Source organism: Poecilia mexicana, unplaced genomic scaffold (genome assembly GCF_051168715.1).
Source record: "Poecilia mexicana isolate PSO_F unplaced genomic scaffold, ASM5116871v1 scaffold_7, whole genome shotgun sequence".
In the NCBI taxonomy this organism is placed as follows: domain Eukaryota; kingdom Metazoa; phylum Chordata; class Actinopteri; order Cyprinodontiformes; family Poeciliidae; genus Poecilia; species Poecilia mexicana.
In genome coordinates this window covers 26,928,928-26,943,880 of record NW_028263376.1, presented here as the reverse complement: position 1 = coordinate 26,943,880, position 14,953 = coordinate 26,928,928, and the positions used below count along the sequence as shown (strand labels likewise).

Genomic DNA, 14,953 nt, shown 5'->3' with positions numbered 1-14,953 from the left:
CCAGATCGTAGTGAATGCCATATAGTTTGGATTGCTGTATAGCTTATTTTATACATACATCAGATCATACTCGGATTAACTATATTTTCTTATAGAACTAGTTACAAAAATAGGCTACACCCTGAATTTAAATGCATTTTAGCCAATATTTCTCAAAATAGATGTGAAACGGACACAGGAACATAGTAAAGCACAATTTGAACTTTGTCATTGTATCACTTTTATTAAGGAGGAAAAAAAAAAGCAATTTACAAAATGTACAAGATGTGCATATTAGCCATAATCAAATAAACAGTGGGAGGATCAACTTCAGTCTCCCAGCCAAAAAAAAATATCTCTTTTGTTTGTATGACAAACATTTGGGGGCAAGGATGGGTTCGTGAGCTTTAAGTGCTGGTGATATCAAGGATTACGCTGGCTGGTTGCATTATCTAATATTTGGAAGTGTGCCCAAGAATCTGAGAATTCCCTTCAACACATTCACCTGTGCTTTGCCTCTTAGGCGTACAGCCAGACCCCTCACTGAGTTACAGGAAGGTCGAATACATTCTTCTTTATATCAGACTCGGTCCTTTAAATCTCTGCAGCAAATCATACATACATAACAGGGTAACGTAATATTTACAAAGTGACAAAAAATAAAAACGAAGAAGCTTTAAGGTTCATTGTGAGGGGAGTGTCTCTACCAGTCCATATGTGATGAAGTACAGTGATCCAGACAGAATGCTTATACAAAATAATACAAAAAAGCCTCTGATATTTCAGCCCGATCTCTGGTGTACAAATGTGCAACAGACTGAATCCTACTGTGCACAAATGACACGTCAAAACAATGGTCTCAATTCAGATGGCATAATTTGTGAAACAGAAATACATAATTATCTTAATAGCTCTGACTTCACTATAATATATATATACAGGTTCCCTTTTTGTCTTAAATACAACTCAATACTTGATCATTTGTCACCAGTGGTCCCTAATTATTTATTGTGTTAGTCTACAATATTCATCCTTCAGCTGCTGCTTAGTGCTGGTCCGGTGATACCAAATGAACATAAATGGACAACGTGAACTAGAATCATTTTCTGCCTATTCGAGGAAATAAACAAATGATCTGTCCAACAATCTATCTGCAACTCTACTAATTAAGTTTTACCTGGAATAATGTCTCCTATGAGGTGATGAGAGTATTTTATGTACATGAATTTTATGGATGTGTGTGTGTGTGTTTTTTTTTTTTTTTTTTTTTTTTTTTTGTCTTTTGTCTCAAAAACATTGCATATATGTCAAAAATCTGTCAGAAATATGTTTCTTCCCCTCATTTGTCCTTTTAAAAAACAAAACATTCTTATTGCACAACATCTCGTCCCTCGCAGTTAAAAGGAAGTCCGGTCTTTGGACCAAAAAAACAAAAATCTGTGTGTATACTTCTTTTGTGCAATTGTGCAGCAAACAAGTCTCTTCCTTATGGGTCAATGCGAAAAGCCAACAGTTTGTCGGAGTGCAGGTTATTGAGGGTTCGCAGGTCCGGTAGGCGCAGTAGGAGTTTGGAGAAGAGGGAGGAGTCGTCTGGGCGTCGGCGACTGATTAGCGACCGAAGGGCGCGGATCAGGCCCTCCTGTAGCTGCTCCACGGCTCTCATATCTGAGATGCCAGAACAGTCTGGGAGGAATGGAGATTCACAGCGTCAGTTGTTTACAGTGTTAGTTCATGGTCTCACTATTTCAGAAACAATTGCTCACAGCGCTGCAGCATATGCAGCGCATTGCCAAAGTATTAATACCTCTTCACATTTTTTTGTCATTTTCCAACCACAAATAATATATCTCACTGGAATGTGATATCATAGATAAGCATGAAGGAGAGCCTATTGTAATTTTGAAGTGGAGTGAAAATATCTGTCTGGTGTGCACCTTGGGCGATGTTCTTTGGTTACTAATGTAAGATATAAAACTTCAACGGTCTTCACAAAACAGCTCTATTTACTCAAAAATTAAATTACACACATGTAGACTAATTAGTTACTAAATAGTTGATATGTGAAGGTATTTAGTTGCACTTGATTTTATTTAGGACTATGAGAATAAAAGGGATCAAATGCAAACTCAGTTTTTTCTTCTTCACAATGTTGGTTTGCAATGCTCCATCACTTAGACTCCCAACAGAATAAATACAAGTTTGAGTTCCTAATGACAATAATGATCACTTTTGCATGAGACTATATATGTCAGTTCTTTGTCTCACCTGCAGAAACCAGCACCACAGCCATGAACAGGGCCATCTCATCAGGCTCCAGTCCCAGGGAGCCCAGCTTCTCGCTGAACTCAAACATCGCATCCAGAAGAGACCCCATGCCCAAGACTCGCAAAGTGGATAGAGGGTACGTCTGGCCATTTAGGAAGGTCACCGTACGTTGCTCAGCATTGAACAAAGTGCAAAACCTCACCATGAGAACCTAAACACACAAATAATTTGAAAAAGAAAAATTTTTTTTAGAAAAAAACAAAATCTATAGTGTGCAAGGAGCGAAACACAAAATAACAAAATATGTTATTAAGATTACCTGGAAGGTGCCGGACTTTAGCAGCATGACCTGGTCCTGTTGGCTCAGTTCTTGGAACCCGGGGATGCCCTTGGCAAACTCCACAACTTCTTTCACAGCAGGGGTGAAACACTGAGAAAAGGACTCCCATATCTCCTGACTTGTTCGCTCTGCTCCTGATACAGGGCACGCATTGAGAGGGCAGGCCTGGAGGAGAAACCCCACAAAAATATTAATCGCTGATCAAATGAGAGATAACATTCAATGATATATTTGTTCAATTCTCACCCTTACCAGCACTTTAGCTCCTGGTGCTAATTTCCACGGACAGGTGGAGGGCTGGTTTTGGGCGACTTCTCCAGAGGGAAAACTGTTATGGTTGGTGGAGCTGATTCTTTGCCCCATTGCAGTATTTGACTGGTTATGATTCTGATTTGTTGACACTAAATACGAATAGTGATTGTTGTCCACTTTGTGAAACGCAGGTTGGTTATTGTTAGAGGCAACGGGGCACGTAGTTGCATGGGAGACGGGGCTCGACTGATAACTCTGGGTGCTGTTGGGATGAGATGATGCTTGGAAACCACCATCCCGAGAAAAGGTAGATGCGTTATTGTTGTTGCTGCTGCTGCTGGAAGTGGAAATGCTGGCCCTGTTGGAGGATCTCTCGTGGCTGTTGTTGCCGGTGAAGATGTCCCGATAGGCTTTGGAAATGGTCCCAATGGCCTCTTTTGAGTTGCAGTCGTCTGTGCTGATGGTACTGTCCCTCACTGAAGAGTCCATGTCCATGGCAGCTGACTCATTCAGGCTGTTCATGTAGCTCTGCATTTCGTCGAGAAGTCGCTGTTTCTCCCGTTTAGGAATGCGCCCAAAACGCACAGCTGAGGACGACATAAACATTAGAGGGAAAACATTAAAACTTGGGCTGGGCAACTTGGGCAGTCTGTATTTTTCCCTACTTTTAAATAACAGTAGGACCACGTTTTCATGGTCCCGCCGTACCTGTACAATTTCAGAATGTCATCAGCATCTAAAATTATAAAGATACCAAAGCTCCACTGAGAGGAGAGGAAAATATTGTCAAGGAAACGCCAGACTGCAATCTGCTGTAATCTTTCAGACTTCACTATCAAAATCAAGTAAATATTCGTATCGAGTCTCTGCTGTTTTGTCACTCGTATCCCGACCTCTCCCTTCTCATAGAAGCCATCAGCTGGAAAGGCTATTTATAGACCCCCTGCTGCCATCTGCCTCATCCTCCTCTCCATCCAGCCCTTCTCTCCTGTTCCTCCTGTTCTCCCTCCCTTCAAACTGTAAGTAGGGCAGTGGGGCAACGTGCGTATGATGTCAATGGTATGAAGGTTTCGGAAGTAAAAGAAAAAAGAGGGGAGAAAAGTAAGTTTCAGATATGAGTTGAGGAGACAGTCAAAAGAAAAAAGTGAAAAGGTTGACATAAAAGAAGGTGAAGCAAGGAAAGTAAGAAAGAGAGAGTGTGGGACTGTGTGTCTGTGTGTACCCACAAGATTGAGTCTGATAAGGCAAGAAAAAGTCGAACTGGTGCAACTTCAAAGACTTTTGCAAGTAAGGCAAGGCAGGGTAGGTTTATTTCAATAGCGCCCTTCTTTACATGGAGCAGCGGTAAAGATACTTTTAAAAACAAGATACATGTTTAAAGTGTAAATTTCAATGTAAACGTCAAAAAATGACAGACTCTTTAAAATGCTCATTTAAAACAAATAAATAGCTAAAAGATGCTGAAAGTGAAATGGTGAAGTAACCGTTAACCTTTAAGGGAAGGGTGAAACAAAACTCTGCGTTTTCTTTACATCACAGGTTTTTTTGTTTTGTTTGTTTCTTTAATTGAGGAGCTCATAAACTAAATGCTGTCTTCCAATCTAAAGTTCTGAACACAGGTTTCTGATGACCCCATAGATCAACATGGTTCATGTTGCACACTTGGTGCCTAATAAATCATTAAAAAAAGACTTTATAATCTCTCTTTCTACAAAAATTAAGCCAGTGCAGTGATTTGAGGTCAGGATTGATGTGATTCAGCTCCCTGGAGTTGGTCAGGACTCTGGATGCAATACTTGCTGCAGAGACCAGTAAAGATTCTAATATATTAATTTTTTGAAAATTATGACAAAAATTATTATTCTCCCGCCCCTTTTTTTCTGTATCTAAATTATTGGTGGCATGGGGACAAAGTCTTGATGACTGGAATAGATTTTATCCATGTGGTGACACAAATATAAAGTTGTTTGTCGCCAGCTATAATGAGAGTACTTGTACTCCTTAATATAGGGGTAGCATGTGAATATTAAATAGTTAAAAGTTCCCTTAAAATACTGTCTTGAGGAACACCAAATGGACTTTTTGTTTGCTCATATTTATGATCACCAAATTAAATAAAATAGCAGTGATATCCTTAAAAAGATCTCAACCAATCTAAGACAGTACCAGACAATACCACCAACTTTTTTTAGTCTGTCAATCACTATGTTATGATCATTTGTGCTGAAAGCATCTCTGAGATCCGGGAAAGCACAGCTCTTTCTTTATGCAGAGTTACAGGTAAATCTGCAATTAGCCAATAGTGAGTCAATGGACTATATTGTCATTCTGTGTGTTGAACTCTTTTCTTAATTACATATTAATGATACTTTAGGTAAAGTGTATTTAGGTCAAGTGTTGCTGCATTTAGCAAATATGCATTCCTCTTGCTGTCGCCTGCGGGAACTTTTGAGGGGGACGCACGCAATGTGCGCTTAGACCCCTTTCATTATGCTTCAAACAAAACAAGTGCAAACTAATGAGCTGTTGCTCTACATATGATGCTCCGGTTAGAGAAGGAAAAAGTGTGCCACCCTACCAACGGACTTGTGACATTTGCTTATTTCAGAGCTTGAGTCGCACAGCTGCCTGCTGGAGTGAAATCAGGGTGTACTATTTATTGTGGGCTGCAGGCAGTTGCATGTGGTTTTCCTGTTTTCGTAATGGTTGAAACAGAGAAGAAAAGGGGTTTCTAGGTTGTGGTCCCGAACATTTTCAAAAATCTTCCCCCCTCGGAGGGTCGGCCCGGCTGTCTCGTTGTCGAGCTGCAGTTTTGCCACCCAATTTTCTCCGTGCACCAGAAGTGTCAAGCACATGCAGAAATAACACTAACCTCTTTACTAGATTAGGCAACGCAGAGAGCTGGAGGACGGAGATAAGCAGAAACCATACTGAGAGGAAGAAAACAGGCAAACTACACTATATAAGTAGGTCACGATGTGTGAGTAGACGATGGGGACAAATCTGTATTGTTTTTCTAGGTCAACCAAACTGCTCCTTTAATGTGGGATGATAGGTGATCAATTCAAGCTCAGCTTTCAGAGGTAAAATCATGTAACAGGAGAGCTGTGCCCGAGGAAGCCTGTCACAATGATGCTTTCTGCATGCTTTGCTTAATTGCTGCCCTGTTCCTCATTAACAGCAGCGAGATGTGCACACATATACACAAGGTAATCAAGCTGACCCTGCTCCAATTTCCCAAAATAATTCCTGTGTTTGCTGCAGTTTTCCATATGATAGATAACTTGAGGGACTAGAGGGCTCCTTTTCTCATAAATCACTGTCCGAAGGAGGGGCGTAGGAGAGCTAAGGGAACAGTGTATAGGAACATGGAGGAGGTGGGGGGAGTAAGAGGATAAAGGTAAATGTGTTGTGGAGAGGATGCTGCGAAGGGCAGCAAAAAGACACGTAGAAACTTAAGAGGGTGATACATAGCCAGGTGTTTTGTGGCAATGCGGTGACAAAATAAAAGTGAATGACAGGTGCAGGTCCTATATTGAGAAAGGAAAGTAATTGAGCCACTGGCACGATGACCTGAAAAACCTTCTCTCTCACAGACCTACATATGAGCACTGACTTGGTTTCTGGCTGTCCATTTCTGGCTAATCAGAACACTGTGACATTTTGGCAGCTCCGCACATGTTTCTCTCATTAAACAGAAATATGTCAGGGTGTCTCACCGTCTCTCGACATGCCGACGGAAAGGCATTTCTTGAAACGGCAGTGCTGGCATCTGTTGCGGTTCATCCGCATGATCAGACAGTTCTCGTTCTTCACGCACATCTTGTAGTTGATGTTCTGCTGGATGCTGCGGCGGAAAAAGCCCTGGCACGAAAAGGAGTGTGTAAGTGTCATAAAAAATTTTAACACTTAAGACATAGTCATTGTTTTATTTTCTTGTTAAGTGTCTCACCTTGCAGCCCTCACATGCATGCACTCCATAGTGGAAACCGGATGCAATGTCTCCACAAACTTTACAGAGCAGGACCATTCCACCTGTCTCTGAGAATGGAAAAACAAGATATTTTATTTAATGAAAAAAGGTGAAGAAGTAGATGTATATACATATATTTGTACGTAAAAATAGAGAAGGAACACTAACTGGTGAACGTTCCCGCAAACCCGCAGGGTCTCTTTCCCGCAATAGGGTGTGCATAGGGTTGCTGTGGAGCAGCGGCGGCTGAGGAAGCGCTGAAGACCTCTGGGAACTGGAACACCAGTTTGGAAGTCGGGGTGTTGGCCCCAGTCGTCCGACCCTGCCTGAGCGCCCCGATCTCAGTGAAGGTAACTTCTTCTGGAGACGAAGGCTGGGAGTGTGAAGAGGGTGACTGTGTTTGGTACCCACTGGAGGGGCTGCCAGGGCTCGGGCTTGCGCTGCCTGAAGACCCTGCGTACAGGATGACTCCACCTCCTGCGTAGAAGAATGAGCGACATTGAACCTCACAGCTAAGCAACATTACGCCTAATTTTGCTGACAGTGTCATTCAACCTTCCATTTTATTATCATTAATATATAATGTTATATTAATATTAGTAGAGTAATACAGTCAATATAATCAGATATAATACAAAACTGCAACAGAAAAACAGAGTTGTCCCTCTCCCTCCCCCAAATATGACCGTCTCATTCTTCTGACCTAAATATGTCTCTTGCAAAGTGTAACAGACCACTGCAATTAGGTCACCATGTTTGAGATCCATTTCATTTCAATGTCTGCTGAATTACAACAGAAGCACGCATCATTCTACTTAAAGATATACTGAGTAGATGATTACTTGTAAGCAAGAGCATTGTAAAAGAGAGGTGGAGAGCATGACATAAAAATTCTAATTAAATATGTTCCACCAAATATTGGTTTCTGGACACTCACAAAATTAAAACGTTGGAATTGTGTATTTTGAAGATTGTTTTTTTTTTTTTTTTTTTAAATCATTTGAGAGCTGAAAAACTTCAGTTTATTTTGTCCGTTTCTCATATTTTATTTAAAAACTGATTTTATTTAAATTTTATTGCACTGAAATCGGTTTAGCTTCTTTTTGCAGGATGCATTATGACGTAATACCGCCAAAGCTCTATTTGTGGAGAACAGGTCCGTTTGTATGCAGCTTCCTGAGTGCAGCAGGCATAATGGTGCGATCAAGCGGATAAACTGGGGCTAAAAATACTGCTGGTAACATTTTTTTTTTTTTTTTTTTTTTTTGCTGAATGCACCATCCGAACGTCACTGTCGGTAAATAATTCTCCTGCCGCGTTAATGCACTGCTCAGGTTCTGTTTATGTGCTGCATCCCCCGCATCTCCCGTCTTCCCTTCCCCTTCATGCCAGGCGCTGTGGATGAGCTGAGACGCGACCTCACGTGTCTGCGGGGTCCGCTGCCTCCTCCGCTCCAATAATAGCCGCGCTCCCGTGGCACCGTGCCCAGCTTCAGCTAAACAGCACGACACCTGACCGCCGCCTCACATGCATGGACTCCTGACACGGTTACTGCCCGAATCAAATCCGCAGTCCCGTGTAAAAAGGGGGGAGGGGGGTTAAAACACGCCAAATCTGAAGTCTGAATCAGTGTTTATAAACAAACGCAGGCTGGGGGAAGCGCCCGGGGGCGTGAGTTGGCGCAGAGGACCAAAGTTTAGAAATGCAAGTCGAGTTATTTGCGAAGAGGTAGCTAACTTCATGAACCACGCGTAAACGAGAAGCATAGGAGGTAATGCTAAATTGTGCTGCTCTATGTCAAAAGGATGTTTTAAATAATGCGTATAAAGCGACAACAACAACAAAAAACGACTTGTAATTAATATTCTTGCATTTGCATGTGAGGCATTGCTTCATTCAACGCATCAAAGTGCAGTCAGACTAGTTGTTATCCTTTTGACCTCTGTGTGTCAAACAAACCAACCCCTCTGCTGCACAAGTTACAGCACAAGCTCAATTGTTTTGATAATCCCTCCACCAGCACGTGTTGGTGGATTTGTTGACTCATGCCAGAGTCATATCCAGCAGACACAGGCTTCTCTGCTTTACTTCTCATGAGCTTAAACGCGCACAGTCAAACGCTCAGCCTCCCACTCCACCCCGACACATTGCATGTCCACCTGAAGACTCACATGTACTTGTGTTTATGAATGACTGCAAGTGCTGTTAAAACTGTCAATTAATAACCCTTTTGGCATTCTGCTTTTTAGTAGCCATGCGGGAGGTTTGTTGACAATATAATCTCGGTAATAAAGGACTTTTATAGCTGAAAATCATTTGGTAGTCAAGTTGCCAGTAATGGAAATCTACTTTATTGCTTGTTTTTGCAAGCCAGCTATGTTTTTAGGAAGACTATTAGATGATTTTTGATATATTTATATACAGAGGCAAAACTATTTTGTGGATAGCTTGTTTCAGTTAATAAAAAATGATGATGGAACATATCAGCCAGGAGGGATTCCCAGTAGTAGACCTTGTTTTAGCTAATAAAATATACAAAAAGACTTATTTAGGTTTGTCTTGTAGATCAATGAGACCAAAGAAGGAGGGTTGGCTCCAAAAACCAGACACAGAATGTAAGCTTAACTACCTGATACCCACTGTCATACATAATAGTGGAAAAGTGATGATTTGTACTTCTATCCCACAGCCTGGTCCAAGTTTCTACTGCTTCAGTCATGGACTTCTTTCTATATTAACGTCTTCACTCAGTTTTAACTCTCACTTGAAGCTTTTTTTTTTCCTGAAATTTGATAATGGAGCAGGATGATGATCCCACTCAACAGCAAATGTACAACTAAAAAGCTGAAAAAAAGTCCATCTCCAGGCTTCAGCCTGTTTGAACTATCTCGACAATATCCTTAGAAGGCTAGAGTTCGCAAATGCGTGCACACCTCAATGAACTGTAAACATTGTAAAGAATAATGTGCCAAGACTTCTCTGAAGCCATAAAAGAGACCGATAAGGTAATTCAGGAACAATTTATTGCAGCAGGCTCTTCTATCTAAAAATAAGGTAGGATTTCCTTCAACCTCCGTCTGGCTTTTGGCTCATATTTACTGGTAAACACCTTGATATTTTTTTGCTCTTTCTAATTTTATTTATTTTTACTATGAATGTGCAGACATGTGCCATTGTCCAGTTGTTACGTTGTTCTATGAGAACTCTTTGCTATAGGTACTACCTACATAACTACTGAAGAAAGCAACTTTCAAAAGTCAAACTCCTCCTTATTTTTTTCAACTTTCACTGTGATTTCCCATACAAACAAGAGAGACTAGCATGCTTCCTATCATATGAAAACAGTTACAATGTAGGTCATACCAACATCTTTCATTGAGTCAATCATTCCTCTCAGCCTGGCTTAAGTTGCCTACTCGTGCAAGCACTAATCTGTGAGTGCAGGCAGAGAAACGTGAGTAGTGAACAACCCAACAGTCAAGCACGTTGCTTTCTGTTTCTTTCTTTTTCTTGTGCACCTGATTGTGTTTGGTGAACTTTGGACACAAACATTGCCAGTTTGTTTGTTGAAAGAAAAAATTAATTCGTCAGCATTGAATTAACATTTTATTCTTTAGTCACAACCATATTATTAATTTTTGTTTCTTTGTTGGAGAAATATTGACATACCCAGGTCAATATTTGCTCAATCAGTTGAGCTGACCTTATTAAGCTAACTGCTACTAGCATTTAGGCTAACAGGAATATATTTCTCTGCAATTTGGACAACAAAATACTGTACTGGTATTCTGTAGAATAGTTTATACTTTGTTAAAGGTTTCATGAGATTATCAGATCAACAAATAAAGGTCAAGCTTGGTGGGAAAATATCCGTTTTTCCCACTCAAAACTCCTGTTTATGGGCTCTCTCTGTTAATACTTCCAGCTTTTTAAACTGAAAATGTCCTCATTTGAGTGAAAATGGAACCTACCATTAAGCAGAATCCTTCAACCAACAATACCTTGCCTGTCTCTGCAATTCTTAACTCAAGTTCTGTTTTACTGCTGTTTTAGAATGACTGTCAAGACGGGGGTACTTGAAAATGCTCCACTTTCAAAGATGGTGCTTGGTTTTCAAAGCTCAAGAACCAATGGTGCAGAGAGGCCATGAGCTATTTTGTGCCACTTCTGGATGTGAACACTTGGGTGTTTGCAGCAGACTTCATTACCACGGGCTTGCGAAAGTAGGTCAATATCACAGGAACTTGATAGAAGTGTGTCTATGTGCCTCTAGCATCTCTTGAAAGTGGTTGCCATCACATTGCAGTGCTGGCGTAATCACCTATCCTTACACTGAGCATAGGCGTCATATAATAAAAATCGAATCAAGCTGAAGGGGTTTTATTGGGTAAAAATTTGCTCAGTCAAGGATGAGGGAAATAATCTTCGGTGTTTGACAATAGATTTATCTGCTATCTGTTGCAGATTTATCTGCATCATCTGAAGCAGTCACGTTATCGCGGAAACCCACCCTAAGCGGATGTGTGCCTTGATCTAATGCGGACAGATGTTGCAGTCTGGAAACCGAGACACATTCTACCACACTGCGGATTCCGTGATCCAAATGAGAGAGAGAGAGCGCGAGAGAATGAGACGAAGGGAGGGGAGATGAAAGCATAAAGTTCGGGAGGCAAACAGAGCATGCGGAAGAGAAACGTGACCAGAGAAGGTGGGGTGGAGGAGGGGGGAGAGTTAATGCACGGAACTGCTGACCCACTGACCAAGCTCTCCCTCTCTGTCGCTGCAGGCGGCATCAAAAGCAGCAGCGTCCGTGAGAGCGGTGAGGCGGCAGGAGGGGAGAGGAAGAGAGGAGAGGAGGGCCCGGCTATCTCACGCGCTGCACGCGGCTTTGTAAGGAAGGCCACGTGAGGGAGGCTTTTGACGAAGATTTCTTTAGGAAGACATGAAGCTGCGCTCCAGCAAGGAAACACAGCCTCTACGGCACGCTAAGGGGGCTTGTGATTAAAGAGCCGCATTAAATAGAGCAGCGTGTAAAGCAAAAGGGTGGTCTGACAGGATACGCTAGTTACAACACCGCCTGCACTGTCAGTCAGGCAGCAGGGCGAAATCTGGCCCATGTGTCAGTGTATGAATAGGATCCACTAATTTCTGGCGATATTAACCGAATTCATTCGTTTTATCACCAGTTCCCACAGTAACCCGCATGCTCATAAAGTAACAACATAGCCTCGATTCCTGTCGTGTAGCTAGTTTATTAATATTCAAATGTCATATTTATTTCTTATTTACTTGGAGCCTACAAAGAAAACTGTGGGATTTACTGTCAAATAATTTGGTTTTGACACTTTTTGGCTCTGAAAGTATTACCTTTCTTCAGGTTGTCAGTCAGTTTTTTCACTTTGCAACATCAATGACTAAATAGTTGATGTCGAGTTGCCATGCACGGAGCCTCCAGCAGGGGGTGTCAAAGCAAATTGTAGGCTGAAGTTTGAAGGACTGACTATCAAGTGGAGTTGAACAATCAGGTCAAAAATCATATGTTTTTGCCAACTATTACGAATCGGTTTACTTTTTTTCTCACATTGTGGACGGTGCCTGATTTTATATTGCGACTGTCTCACAATCTTTCGATTTTATCCAGACCTTAACAACGGTCTCCTCAAAATTGAATTCCACACAGTTCATTTCAGTTTTCATCTTAAAAGACAAAAAGGTTTAATCAATTTCCAATAACATAATCTAACCATATAGACAGATTCAGTTACATTACAATTCAATTGTAGTTGTAACTCAGTCAAATTTGGATGATTTGCTTACAAGTCATGATTACCAGGTCAGCTTTATGGCACATATTTTAAACCATCCATTCTTAAGAGGCTAATTTAATAACCTTTAAGGGTTTTTCCTGACTACTTTTTCCACTTTTCACTTTTCAAACCATACCAGCATTAGGCTAAGTAATTCATATCCCACCATCACATTCATGAACTATCTAACATCATTCCTAAATTGTTGTTCTCGCCAATAGGGAATGAATTAATATTAGACTGAAACATACAGGCTTAAAGTAACTTGTAAATATTATTGCACAAACGAACGCAAAGTAAATCACAATAGCTCGTAAAACAACTGAAACTGTCTGCATCTGATTAATACTACAGCTGTCATAAACTATTCATGTCCTCGTGAGCTCCACTAAAACCCACTGGTACACTTATCAGTATAAACAGAAACCAGGTGAGTGGGTTCAGAATAACATGTTGACAGAGCTCAGGATGCTCGCATCACCTGCGCTGGAACGTGACGCTGTTGTAAATGATTGACCACCAATTAGGCGAGGAAAGCCGAGGGCACGCGCTCCTTTGGCTGACCTCGAGAGACCACCGCCTAATTAATGCCTCTTAGCAGAAACGAGAGGCGAAGACAACGCGACTCCAAACTTTCACCAAATCGCCTGAATGTCGCAAACACACACCTTTACGCGCACGCTTCTATTTTTAACCCTTGAGGTCGGGCAGTCTTTGCGCTCACATGAAGTGCTGTCAGACTGCGATTGCAGCGAGAGTCTGGTGACTGTAGCTCCACGTGAGTTTGTTTTCATGGAGAACTACAGGAAGTGGTCAACCTCACTTCAACCGCGAGCGCTTCTCTGCGAAAGCTCGAGTCCGCGCCTCGCAGACCGAAGTTCTACACACACATGCAGCGACACAGCCCGTCATTGACTTTACAGTAAACCTAAATATATTCAATGAGTGAAGAGCGAGCTATGTCAGAATAAATCACTTGACACTGCAAAGTTCAAACGAAAGAAAAACCCAATACTTGCTTTCATTAATTTTTTTAAAGTATATTAATACTAATAGTGATATTTATGAATAATATAGACAAATACAAAATAAAATGTTTTACTTTTAATTTTATTTTTTAAAGATATACGTCTTTATTATTTCCTTTTATAATTTAAATAACTGACTTGCCTTGCAGATAAAAATACTCATAATCTCAACCATCACAACAAAACTCCTAAAGGTGAAAAAACTAAACTAAACAAACGAACAAACAGACAAATAAAAAAGTAAAGTATAATCTTACCACCTCCAGGACTGTTATCCATCTCTCTCCTGTTGCTGATGACGACTTTAAAGCAACTTCACGGATGTCAAGGAATGCCTTTACACAGGCGCAAATGTCTTTTGAAGACTGACGAGGAAGTAAAAAGAATGCTCTGCAGAAAACACCTGCTCCATAGAGCGCGGAAACTGGAAGAAGTGATGAAAATACGCTCAGTGCGCGTCTAGGGTCTTTGGTGCAGGTGCGTTAAGAGGCAGTCTCTCTCTCTGGAAGTTGCCGCTTGGCTGCTGGGAGATACCTGGATGCCTTTCGCGAGCTGCTTAACTGCAAAGTGCGCGGCTGTGGAGCGCGAGCGGTGATGCACGAGAGAAGACTGAGCAATTCTCACAGCTTCCAAGAAAGTGTTGTCAGCAAATCCCTGACCGGCGCGAGAGAGTCAGACATGACATACACACCCACTGATACAAACACCCACATCAATCACGTTTGCAGGTGAGCATAGGAAATGTGACCGCCTTTCCGTTCGTCCCAGCTTGAATAGTTGTGCCTGGTGTGTGTGTGTGTGCGTGTGTACGCGCATAGAGGGGTGGGTGGGGTGGGAGGGTGATTTGGCTCACTCTTTGTATCTTCCAGTCCCCTTTTTTGCTTCCACACCCCACCTCCCCCCGCCCCCGTTTACCCTGTGCCCCCACCTCCTCTTCTCACACTTTATGCGTTTTCATTGGTGGGGATCATGGAGCTGCGGGGAGTTTGATGGGCTTATTCTGCCGTGCCTTGCGTTCAGTAAAGCCACGCTACATGTGCGCTCTACATGTGCCTGAGAGAGTGCGCTGTCCTACTGATACACATTTTATGCAAAATACTGGTGCGCGTAGGGATAAGGCGATTGGAGGAGCAAGCACATGGACGAGAGGCGTGGCTCACCGTGACTGCCTGCTCTCTGACAGGCAGCAGGGCTGGTGACGGATGATAAACACTGAGCGGTGCCAAATACCGCGCAAGTGGCAACTTTAAAAGCCATGTACACGCGCAGAAATAAAGATGTGCAACTGGACTGATGACAACCTGGCGGC

At 41.9% G+C, this 14,953-nt stretch overlaps 1 protein-coding gene across 2 annotated transcripts; it reads right to left on the bottom strand.

Annotated features, from left to right (window-relative positions):
- Positions 1-203: 203 nt before the first annotated feature.
- Positions 204-14,473, bottom strand: nr1d4a (nuclear receptor subfamily 1, group D, member 4a). Of its 2 annotated transcripts, none has more exons than XM_014974369.2 (8): positions 13,905-14,473; positions 6,978-7,286; positions 6,789-6,877; positions 6,556-6,700; positions 2,837-3,423; positions 2,564-2,749; positions 2,245-2,455; positions 204-1,662 (listed from the first exon to the last, which is right to left on the bottom strand). In XM_014974369.2, the coding sequence occupies exons 1-8, from the start codon at positions 13,921-13,923 to the stop codon at positions 1,466-1,468; spliced, it is 1,743 nt and encodes a 580-aa protein (XP_014829855.2). In that variant the 5' UTR covers positions 13,924-14,473; the 3' UTR covers positions 204-1,465. The 2 variants fall into 2 exon arrangements, with proteins under 2 accessions (XP_014829855.2, XP_014829854.2); XM_014974368.2 differs by having other exon boundaries at positions 13,902-14,472.
- Between the last annotated feature and the right edge of the window lie 480 nt (positions 14,474-14,953).